At 47.6% G+C, this 12,231-nt stretch overlaps 1 protein-coding gene across 1 annotated transcript in view; it reads left to right on the top strand.

Moving 5' to 3' along the window:
- Positions 1 to 12,231, top strand: part of LOC134346182 (growth arrest-specific protein 6-like) — a 51,223-nt gene that overhangs the window by 35,264 nt on the left and 3,728 nt on the right. The window contains exons 8-13 of the mRNA XM_063047501.1: positions 171 to 292; positions 2,685 to 2,803; positions 5,184 to 5,376; positions 6,198 to 6,359; positions 8,945 to 9,110; positions 9,866 to 10,017. Coding sequence (XP_062903571.1) covers positions 171 to 292; positions 2,685 to 2,803; positions 5,184 to 5,376; positions 6,198 to 6,359; positions 8,945 to 9,110; positions 9,866 to 10,017 — 914 coding nt within the window. The remainder of the gene's footprint in view (positions 1 to 170; positions 293 to 2,684; positions 2,804 to 5,183; positions 5,377 to 6,197; positions 6,360 to 8,944; positions 9,111 to 9,865; positions 10,018 to 12,231) is intronic.

Raw genomic sequence — 12,231 nt, 5'->3', positions numbered from 1 at the left:
AACCATTCCCAAGTGACCTCATTCAAAAGCAACGTATTGCATTGTGTGAGAAGTCCACAGAGAGTGAATGGATGAAGCGATTAAGTCTGCCTTTAGTTGAGAAGTTCCGGAGCTGGTTGTGGTGCCTTTTAACCATGTAAGCTTTCTTCCATCACCTGAATCCCGCTCAGATATAGATGAATGTGAAGACCACATCTGTTCAGGGGGATGCGTGAACACGCCTGGCAGTTATTCCTGCCACTGTGACGGAAAGGCGAATTTAAAGCTGGCTGCGGACTTGCAGAACTGTGTGGTAAGTTGTCCTGTCTCGTAGGTGGTGCTAGGGGAAATGACCATGAGGTCCACGACTTGCAGAGTCAATCAGAGGAGATTTACCAGGACGCTGCCCGGACTAGGGGGCACGTCCTATCAGGATAGGTTGAGCAAGGGCTTTTCTCCTTGGAGCGACGGAGGATGAAAGGTGACTTGGTGATAAGAGGCATAGATTATAGATTAAGTGGACAGGCAGAGACTTTTTCTCAGAAGGTAGAAATGGCTAATGCAAGGGGGCATAATTTTAAGGTGATAGGAGGAATGTTCTAGGGTGAATGTCAGAGGTAAATTCTTTACAGAGTGTGGTGTGTGTGTGTGTGTGTGTGTATAATGTACTGCCTGGGTGGTGGTAGGGGCAGATGTATTAGGGGCATTTAAGAAGCTCTTAGATAGGTCAGTGGATGATAGGAAAAATAGAGGGGTATGCAGGAGAGAGAGGTTAAATTGATCCTAGTTACTGCCTGTTACACTGGGTAGTTTTTAGGGCAGCAATGGAGGTCTCCATCTTTACCGATATAGGATTCTTCATTGCTGTTTCCGTAACATTTCTTTTTAACCAGTCAGGGTTGTTGGCCCTGAAGATTGATCTTGGAGTGGGTTACTGTATAAGGTCAGGACAACATTGTGGGCCGAAGGGCCTGTACTGTGCTGTAAGGTCCTGTATTGAATAATCAGTAAGTGTACTGAATCCCCTCTGAAAATCGAGCAGTCCATGCCTGCGTGCAGCAAGACGTAGACGTCGTGTAGTATTTGTGCTACAGAAGTGCCAGCAATGGCCGCCTGCAGGGAACGTGTACCAGTACCTCCCTTCCTTCAGCAGCCTTACCGGGACCCCCCCCCCCACCCCATCCTGTGGGTGTAACTCACCTGCTGACACCCATGGACTTTCCATTGTGAGGTTAAGTACGTCAGGCTGTAGCTTGGGCATGCATGTACCAGTGAGGTCAAAGGTCATAAGGAAACAGGGAAGGGAGTTGGACAAGTGTGAGACCATTGACCCCCTCTTTGTGAGAGGTGTTCCTGTAGAAGGTGACAGATGTTAAATCTATTGTCAAACCTGATTCACAGATTCAGCAGCTGGAGTTACCTGCTCTAGTAATAGCCGCACTCTGCGATGGTTTCTCAAATGACACCCGATTTCACTCTTTGAAGTTTTTTTCCCTGCATGGTATGTGACTGTTGTTGGAATTGGTTTATTATTCGCACATGTACCAAGATACAATGAAAAGTCTGTTCATACAGACAGATCTGATCATTACACAGAGCACTGAGCTAGAATAGGGTAAAACAGTAACGATGCAGATTAACGTGTAAAAGCAGGCGCGGAGCAGGTAAATGATAAAGTGCAAGATCATAACGAAGTAGATTGTGAGGCCGAGAGTCCACCTTATAAAGTCCATCAAGAGTCTGAGAACAGTGGGATAGAACAGTAAATCATAAACACACTGAAGTCTGCAGAGGCTGGAAATCCAAAGCAGCACACACGCACAAAATGCTGGGAAAATTCAGCAGGTCGGGCAGTGTCTCTGGAAATGAATAAACAGTCGACGTTTCGGGCTGACATCCTTCTTCAGGACTGCGAAAGAAGCTGTTGTTAAGTCTAATGTAGCATTGATTACTCATTCCTAACTGCTTACTGGGCCCTTTCAGAGGGCAGTCAGATTGCTGTGGTCTGAAGTGACGCATCGTCCAGACAGGCAAACCTGGCAGGTTCCCCTCCACAGCCAATACCAGTCAGACAGGTGACATTTTAAAATGATCCGAATGTTTACAGGCACGGTCACTGACTAACTTTCTATTCCCATTTTATTTAACTTAATGAATTTAAATCATCAGTATGTGGTTCATAACATCAAGATGGCTGTGGCTCAAAAGAGGGGAGCCATGGAGTCATAAGTAGCTAGCCATCTGGACACAAGCTGGAGTCTGATCGGTCCTGGCTGGGTCACCTGGAGGAGGTTGTATGATGTTGGAAGACCTGAAACACCTGATGATTCCAGGAACATCACTGAATATGTGTCCAGAAGCATCAGTAGATGTACGTACACAGCTCAGGTCTGTTGTGGTGCAGTAAAAGGCTATTCAGCCCTTCTGAGTCCATGCCAGCCCCCCCATTCAGTCCCTGCTCTTTCCCCCAAGTTATTGCCCCTCGAGTCTCTCCGGTTCCCTCTGTAAAGTTGGATTCTGCATCCATTGCCTCCTTCCCTCCTCAGTGTAAATCTGCACTGAGTCACCCACTGATGGGAGTGGATCTTTGTTACCTGGATCAGGGTCTGACCCACGACCTCATCTTCGTCTGCCCTGCGTGCTACACTGTGAACTTCGTAAGGCTTTCCAGCTGAAGCAAGCTTTCATGTTGTCTCTGATTCCAGAACATTTTGCCTTGTGTGTCGCTGAACACTGTGAAGAATGAGGGGTCCCTGTACCTGGGCAGGTTTTTCCAAGGGATTCCTGTGTTGCAATTTAACTTCAAAAGGAAGCAGCAGACAAGGTGAGACTGTGCTCAGCCGAGGCGAGGGCACACCATCCAACCCCTGAGCTGACCCTGACCCTGTCCAGGGGGGCTTTCACTCCCCCCCCCCGACACACACATTGTAGTGGGAATCTGGAACTCTCAGCCCCTCCCCCTGAGGTCAGGGGTTAGAGGTTGATGCACTTTGGGATGGGTGGGGACTTTAAAGGTTATGACAGCACTGTGGGGAGATTGGAGTTGGATACACATCAGCTGTGATATCATTAAATATTACAGGGCTGTTAGGGGGAACTTTACATCCCTCTGTAAACACAAAGAACACTGAACAACATTGGGAGTCAAGTCTATAATCCCTTGGATTTCTGTATTCCGCCATATCTAATCTGATCTAAATTGCTTCATCACCAGGGCTGTGACTTTAGCTGCCTCTGGCCATGTTGTGGAATTCCTTCCTTAAAATTCCCTGCCTCTTCTGTTTTTTGTCCTCTGAGAAGTTCCTTAAAAACAGCCTGTTTGAACGGTCTTTCCCTCGCCTCCCCAAGAGCTGATGTAAATATTGAATAACACCCCTGGGAAGCTGACTACATTGCTAAAGGCAGTTGGTGTTGTGAAGGCACATCCTACGATTGGGAAATCACATCACCCCCTCTTCCTCAGGGAGAGTCGCCCTGAAACTCCCTTCACTGAAGTAGTGTGTCCCTCATTGCAGTTTCACAAACCCGGTTGTGCAAGCTTTGAACTTAACCTTTCTCAAAAAATTGTCAACAAGTTGCTCAATTCCTGGAGACGAGCTTGTTGAAGGAGCCTTTAGATATGGTAACGAGATCCGTCTTCCCCCGCCACCCCCGAGTGAGGCCTGTTGGCACGAGGAGTGGGAACATGGACTTCTGGCTGCACTGACGGGACCCGGCGCCAGAGAACACTAATGAGGTCCGACCACAGTGCCTGGCACTCCTCACATCTGCAGTTACATGAGATTGTTGCCCTGGGCCCAAATCCACCTGGCTGGAGTCCAGAGGATTTGACTGCAGCTTTTAACACTTCCCCCTTTCCAAGTCATTAGGCTGCTCAAAATGTTTGTTCGACCAAAAGTTGTACACAGAAGCTGGAGGCCTTTCGGCCCCTTGAGCCTGCCCTATATCGGTAGGCTCTAAATCTTCATCTTATCTCCATGCCTCTTGATACTTTCAGCCAACAAACAAGGTCGTTTTTAGTCTTGATCGGTACAGCAGAGGAACAGGCCCTATGCCCCAACTTACCTGTGTAAACCACCATATCAAATTAAACTAAATCTGCCTGCCTGCACATGGTCTGGTTCCCTCAGTCCCTGCATATTCGTGTACCTGTCTAAATGCCTGCATTGTATCTGCTTGCACCATTTTCTCTGGCACCCACCACTTCCTGCATGTATATATAAAAAAACATCCCCCCCCCCGCCATCTCAATCCTGTACCCTCTAGTACTTGATGCAACTATTCTGCTTGTGCCTCTCATAACTTTATAAACCTTTCTCAGGTCACCCCTAAGCCTCTTGATGCTCAAGAGGTGCCAACCCAAGCTCGTACTCTCAAACCCAGGCAGTGTCTTTGAGGCAATATCAGCTCACTTCATCCAAAGCTTGTATCCTAACTCGTGGTGTGGGCTAGCTGACCACTCTAGATTGGACAATAAATTGATGTAAAAAATACTGAAGTGTTTTCAAGTTCCTTTGTGGTCCCTCCCCTCTCTATGATTGTAGCTTCTCCAGCTCCCAAGTTTCATGTATGTTTCCAATATGTAGTTTGCCACCAATACCCTTGGCTTCAATATCTTTTTCTTTTCGGCTTCACTATTGCTACGCCTTTGGCTTCCTGGCCCCTGGGCTCTGGAATTCCATTCACAAAGTCTGCCCCTCTTGACTCCTGTAATCCTCCACTTTGGCTAAAGTTGTTGGCCTTGTTAAGATCCAGGTCATCAGTTTCTGACTGGTTATACTTCCGAGGAGATTCTTGGCACTATTTACGATGTTAAAAGTGCTACCTAAATGAAAATTATTAGGAATGGGGACCAGCTAACAACTATATTAGTTATCATTAGCAGTGAAGGCTCTTTGCGATTGGCTGAGAGGGTGGGGCAATGCAAGGAAGGAGGTGCGGCCATTGGGGGGTAGGGGAGAAATAATTGGAACTGAGAGGTAATGTGACTGAAGCTGAATCCATTTGGAGGTGGCACCTGTGTTACGCCCGGTGGGAGGTGCTGACCGCGTTACGCCCGGTGGGAGGTGGCACCCGCGTTACGCCCGGCGGGAGGCGGCACCCGCGTTACGTCCTGCGGGAGGCGGCGCCCATGTTACGTCCGGCAGGCGGTGACGCCTGCGTCAGGCCCCACCAGCTCCCTGAACTGTGTTTCCAATGGGCAGGTTCCTGGTGGAGTTTGACTTCCGCTCATTCGACATGGAGGGCACGATATTCCAGGCGGGTCACCGGCAGAATAACACGTGGATCATGCTGGCTCTGCACAACGGGAAGCTTCAGGTCCAGTATTACAGTGCCATTGAAGCTTCAGGAGTCACCAGCGGAGGCCCCTTTCTGAATGACGGCCGATGGCACACAGTAAGTTCCAACTTGGTCACTTCCCCTTTCTCAGGCTGCAGCCAAATGCTGGCGTTCAATCAGTGGGCCGCACTCTGCCCAGTTAGTCAAGGGGCTGCGGTTCAAATCCAAGACCTAAGCACGTAATTCAATCTGATTCTGCCAGTGGAGAACTGTGGGGGAGTGCGGCATTGCCATAGATGTGTGACCTTTAGATAAGCTGATAGCTCGGGGTGCGGTCTGCTCTCGGGGGGACCAGCGAGCAGCCTGTCAGACGTCAGGGAGGGTTTTGTGGATGGTGAGGTCAATGGATCATTGGATGCTGGCAGCACCGAGGATGTGGGGATAAGGTGGGAGAGAATATCCACACTCATAGAGCAAGCTGAAATGTCCTCCTCCCCCCGCCCTGCACTTCTTCAGACCCATGAGCCCACAGACACCATTTCAGCTAAGAGTGAGGAACTTCTCTGAAGTGTGCTGAGGCCAACGTCACTGAAACAAGAAACCTTATTCTGGGCTCTTGCTGTGCATTGTGGTTGCTGGGAGGGGTCCATGACATAATAAAGTTTGGAAACCCCTGGTTTAGAAGGATTTGAACCAGAGGCCGCAGGTTGGATGTGTATCTTGGTCAGCATGGACCAGTTGGGCTGGAGGGCCTGTGGTAGACAGTTTTGAAATGCTTTTTATTTATTGGGTTGCTGCGTTCGTTGATTGTATCAAATTATTGCTGATGGGTACGGTGGGGGGGGGGAGTTGTACTTGTGGTTGTTGCTCCCCCTCCCCCTCGAGGGGTCTACGTGCTACTTAGCACTTTCTGAAACGAGGAGTATTTTCTGTTCCAGATTTCCGTGGAAGAATCAACAAACAGTTTAATTGTGAAAGTGGCTCGAGAAGCGGTGATGAACATTATCGTCTCACAGAGCCTGTTCCAGAAGATCCTGGGTCTGTTCCAGACGGACATCACCGTCGGCGGCCTCTTTAGTGGAGTGCAGCTTGTTAAACAGGTAGCTGACGTAGCTCGGTGTGTCTCTCTTGCTCAGCAGCAGAGCTTGTGTCATTTGCAGGCTGTGTGCAAGTCACATCACCCACGAGAGCTACGCCACCCCTGGGGAAGGCAGCATGACTCCGGTGGAGTTTTACAAGCAGCATGCTCAAAGTCAAAATCGAGTGTACCATAAGACATAGGAGCAGAATTAGGCCTTTCAGCCCATCGAGTCTGCTCTGCTATTCCATTGTGGCTGATTTATTATCCCTCTCAACCCCATTCTCCTGCCTTCTCCCCGTAACCTTTGATACCCTTGATAATCAAGAACCTATCAACCTCCGCTTTAAATATACCCAAAAACCTCAAAGTTAATTTACTATCAAAGTTCCTATATGTCACCATATAGAACCCTAAGATTCATTTTCTTGCGGGCCTCCACAGCTGTCTGTGATAATAAATTCCAGATTCAACACACTCTGGCTACATAAATTCCTCAGCATCTCTGTTCCAAAGAGATGTCCTTCTGACTATGTGTCCTCCGGTCCTAGACTTCCCCCACTGTAGGAAACATCCTCTCTGCGTCCACACTATCTAGGCCTTTCAGGATTTGATAGGCCTCCCTCGTTTTTCTAAACTCCAGCGAGTACAGGGACATCAAACACTCCTCGTACATTTAGCTGTTTCACTCCTGGGATCATTCTTGTGAACCCCCTCAGGATCGCCTCCAATTCCAGCACATCCTTTCTTAGATAAGAGGACCAAACTGCTTACTGCCTTAGGCACAAGTACTGTACACGTATGCAGAGGTGAATGGCTGTATCACAGAAACATCACATCCTTGGCACAACGTTCACAGGAAAGACGTAAATTAAACAAATTATACAAAATTACATAAAAGCACAGTTATAACAAGAGAAGTCCATTTAGTGCAAAGTGTAGTGCAGAGAAAATACAAAATTGCTATAATTTACAATAATAAATGGTGCAAAAAGAAAAGAAATAATGAGCTATTGTTCACAGCTTCACGGTCCATTAGTGCTGATCTGGGGTAGTGATTAGGGTGTGCTGGTTGGTTCAAGAACTGAATGGTTGAAGGGATGTAGCTGTCCTTGAAGCTGCTGATGTGGAACTTCTAGTAATTGGATCCTTGATTTCTAACCGGAAGACCACAGTCTGTGTGGATTGGTGCTAACATATCCTCCTCGCTGATGATCAACACTGGTGCACCTCAGGGGTGTGTGCTTAGCCCACTGCCCTACTCTCTGTATACACATGACTGTGTGGCTAGGCATAGCTCAAATACCATCTACAAATTTGCTGACGATACAACCATTGTTGGTAGAATCTCAGGTGGTGACGAGTGTGCATGCAGGAGTGAGATATGCCAACTAGTGGAGTGGTGCCACAGCAACAACCTGGCACTCAGTGTCAGTAAGACAAAAGAGCTGATTGTGGACTTCAGGAAGGGTAAGACAAAATAACACATACCAATCCTCATAAAGGGATCAGAAGTGGAGAGAGTGAGCAGCTTCAAGTTCCTGGGTGTCAAGATCTCTGAGGATCTAACCTGGTCCCAACATATCGATGTAGTTATATAGAAGGCAAGATAGCGGCTATACTTCATTAGGAGTTTGAAGAGATTTGGCATGTCAACAAATGCACTCAAAAACCTTTATAGTTGTACTGTGGAGAGCATTCTGACAGGCTGCATCACTGTCTGGTATGGAGGGGCTACTGCACAGGACCGAAAGAAGCTGCAGAAGGTTGTAAATCAAATCAGCTCCATCTTGGGTACTAGCCTACAAAGTACCCAGGACATCTTCAGGGAGCGGTGTCTCAGAAAGGCAGCGTCCATTATTAAGGACCTCCAGCACCCAGGGCAGGCCCTTTTCTCACTGTCACCATCAGGTAGGAGGTACAGAAGCCAGAAGGCTCACACTCAGTGATTCAGGAACAGCTTCTGCCCCTCTGCCATCCGATTCCTAAATGGATTTTGAAGCTTTGGACACTACCTCACTTTTTTAATATACAGTATTTCTGTTTTTGCACATTTTTTAATAATCTATTCAATATGTGTAATTTACTTGTTTATTTATTATGTTTTATTTATTATTACTATTTTTTTCTCTGCTGGTTTATGTATTGCATTGAACTGCTGCTAAGTTAACAAATTTCACGTCACATGCCGGTCATAATAATTCTGATTCTGTACCTCTTGTCCGATGGGACAGGAGCTGTGGAAGGATAGCGTAGGCTGGATAGTGGGGGTCTTTGGTAAAAGCTGTTGCCTTCTTGAGATGGTGCTTGATTTACCAACAGTGGGGAGGGATGTGCCTGTGGTACATGGGGCATTGATGTATCTGAAGACCATGTAAACTGTCGGGGTTGGGGGTGGGGGGAGAGAGGAGTTGTGTGTTCTGTCGGTGGTGGGGGGAGAGTGGAACTCGCTGAGCTGTGACAGACTTTCCCGAGTCCCGTGTAGTTGCACCTCCTGGGTTCTGGGTTCTTGGCTCTCCTGTACCAAGCTAGGGGCTCATTCGGCAGGGATGTAGTTAGGAAGACTTTGATCGTTGACTGACTTGGTTCTGATTTACCGTCCTCCAGATCAACCCCAGACTTGACGCCTGCCTGCGAGGTTGGAAGTGGATGAACAGCGAGGACACGATAAGGGAGGCCATCGAACACGAGGAAAGCATGCAGTGCTTCTTTGAGCTAGAGAGGGGCTCCTACTTCCCCGGACATGGCCTGGCCTCGTTCCTCCTGAGTTACGGTAGGCACACCTGCCTCCTCTTCATGGTCTCGAGACTGAACCAGCATCAGGTTTATTATCACTGTCTTGGGTGACATGAAATTTATTTTATTACATTGCAAAGACGTAGAGTTAATGTAACTCACATAATTAAACAGTACAGAAAGAATAAGAATAGTGAGGTCATGTTCATGGGTTCATGCACGATTCAGAAATCTGATGGCGGAAGGGAAGAAGCTGTTCCTGAAATGTTGATTGTGGGTCTTCGGGCTGCTGTTCCTTCTCCCTGAGGGCAGGAATGAGCAGAAGACGTCCTGGATGGTGAGGGACTACCTTTTGAAGAAGATCTTGATAGTGGGGAGGGCTTTGCTCGTGATGACTTTGATCTTTTGGGGATTGAATTCTCACATCAGGATCTCAGTTCCACACACGTACACAACGTATGAACTAGGAATAAGCCAGGCAGCCGTTGGGTCTCTGCTGTTTGGTGAGATCAAGGCAAATCTGATTGTAACCTCAACTCAGCATTCTCTTCCTTAGAGGAGACCTGTGACCCAGAGGTTTCATCAATTTATTTATCAATGTCTTTAATTTTAATGGAATGAAACCGGTTCTTTCCCTTCACTTCTTTGTTACCCTACCTGACCCCTGGATCTTGATCTACTTCCCAGTTTGAATCAACCCTTCCAAAACTCTCACTCTGCTACGTAATTTAATAACCCTGCTGCTTGCAAAGATTGGGCTGCAGGTATTGATGTCTCTTTTTTACGCTGCAGATACCCAGCTGGGAGAGGGCACCAGGAGCTGGGCGGTGCACATTTCTGTCTCTATCCGCCCGGCTCAGGACACAGGGGTGTTGGTTGCTTTGGTCAACGAAAGCAGTGTGCCACTGTCATTGGCCATCATGGACTGGAATCCTGACACAAAGGTAACCCAAGTGATGACACCGTCTAATTAGGGTTTGACAGTCATGGGGCGGAGATCAGCTCACCTCAGGTTACAGCCTCTGGTCACTGTAAAATGATTCCCAGGTGGGGCCATGACTGGGGTGGGAGCAGGTGGCAGAGATGGTAGGAGACTCTCTGGATCTCTGACTGGGAAGCTTCCTGGCAGAAACTCCAGGCGCGGAGGAAATAATTGTTGAGGGGCAGTGATCCATGGGGAAGAGTCCACATTTCCACCCATCTCGGGTGTCCCGTGGCTAAAGTGTAGGGATGTGGGCGGGGCCAGCCAGTTAACACATCCCTAGTTGATCTTCGGCACAAAATCAGAACCCCCAGGCTCACAGATCGGAAGCGGGAAAGGTCCCAGTGGGCCAGTAATTGCCTGGGTTTAAGTTCATATTTAATGAACTGAATTTAATTTCCCTGTCTCCCTTGGTGGGATTTGAACTCGTGTATTTGCAATATTAATCTTGGCTTCTAGCCCAGTGCCTTAATCATTACAATGCTGTATCCATTTGTTAAGTAGAACTTTTCACTGCATGCAGAATTCATTTGTATTCATGCATTTGACTCAAATAATTCTTCATTCAGTATAATTTAATGAAATAGCTGCGGAAAACTTGCAGTATCGGTACTGTAATAATCAAGTAAACCGAATTAATATAGACTCCAGTAAAAATTCTGTCCTTGACTTTCAAGATTTCACATCCAAAATTCACTGCAAAGTACAGCAGAAAACCCAAGCAGCTACTTGGAGGGGCATGGCAGGATCAGGACAGCCACACCTTCAGGCCCTGACAGTAGTGGCAAGAGCAGAACACACTCAAATGGTCTGAGTACCTGTTTGAGGCCCCTCCTGCCTTCAGGGCACCGATCAGGGAACAGCCTTCAATACAAACTGTTAGAGGAGGTGGTACGGTCAGATACAAGTACAAAGTGAAAAGAAATTTGCACAGTTACTTAGGAAAGATATAGAAGGATATATAGTAGGTGTAATGCTGGCAATAGGATAGGCATTATAAATGTGTGTGGGCAAAAGGCCTAGATAGATTGGACGTGGAGATGATGTTTCCAGTAGTGGGGGATGTCTAGGACCAGAGGGCTTAGCACCTATATAAATCATTCCTTTAGAACAGAGATGAGGAAGTATTTCTTTAGACAGAGAGTGGCGAATCTGGAATTGGCCTCTGCTTTAAAGTAGATTTTAAAGTATATTTTAAAGTAGAGCTTGACAAGTTGTTGATTAGTAAAGGCGTCAAAGGTTACAGGGAGAGGGCAGGAGAATGGGGTTGAGATGGAAAATAAATCAGCCATGATTGAAAGGCGGAGCCAACTCGATGGGCCTAATTCTCCTCCTATGCCTCATGGTCTTTGACTGTGCATCCACACTGGAGTGCTGTGGTCCCATGCTGATTCTCCTGAGGCACCACTGACAGGTCAGTGCATGGAAACCTTCAGGATCTTGAGAGGGAACTGGGATGAGGGGCCAGAAGAGCTTGGTCAGTGGAAGTGCTCAAGGCTGGGATCAGTAGAGTTTCGATCAATGAATGGATTGGAGGGGAGGGGGTGGGATTTAGCAGGATCACTTTGATGTTGGACATTGAGGATCGCGGGGCCAAGTGGTCTCCGTGTGCCATGTACCTTATAGCCTTTATTTGCCTTTAGTGTGAGGTATGGGAGCAGAGGTGACCCTTCACAAAACGCTGCAGGAGCCCAGCAGGTCAGGCAACATCAATGGAGAGGAATAAAGAGCCAGCATTTTGAGACTAGTCCCTTCATTGGGACTGGAGAGGAATGGGGAAGAAGGTGATAGGTGGAACCAGGTGAGGGGGAAGGTACGAGTGTGGGAGAGGGGTGGAGTGACAAGCTGGGGGAGTGACAGCTGGAAAGGGTAAAGAGCTGAAGAAGATGGAGAAAGGGAAAGAGGAGAGGCAGAGGAGATAGCAGCTGAGCAGAAGAGAAGGGGTGAGAGGAGAACTAGAATGTGGAATGGGGAAAAAAAGCACTTCCTCTCCATCCGCAGCAAACAGGATTTCCTGGTGGCCAACAATTTTAATTCCACTGCCCATCTCCATGCCAACATATCTGTCCTTAACCTCCACTACTGTCACAATGAGGCCACACACAAGATGGAAGAGCAACACCTCATACTCCTACCTGACGCCAAGAACAATGATTTCTCTAACTTCTGGTAAATT

The sequence above is a fragment of the Mobula hypostoma genome, chromosome 5, assembly GCF_963921235.1.
Source record: "Mobula hypostoma chromosome 5, sMobHyp1.1, whole genome shotgun sequence".
In the NCBI taxonomy this organism is placed as follows: Eukaryota; Metazoa; Chordata; class Chondrichthyes; order Myliobatiformes; family Myliobatidae; genus Mobula; species Mobula hypostoma.
This window is presented reverse-complemented; position numbering and strand designations above follow the sequence as displayed.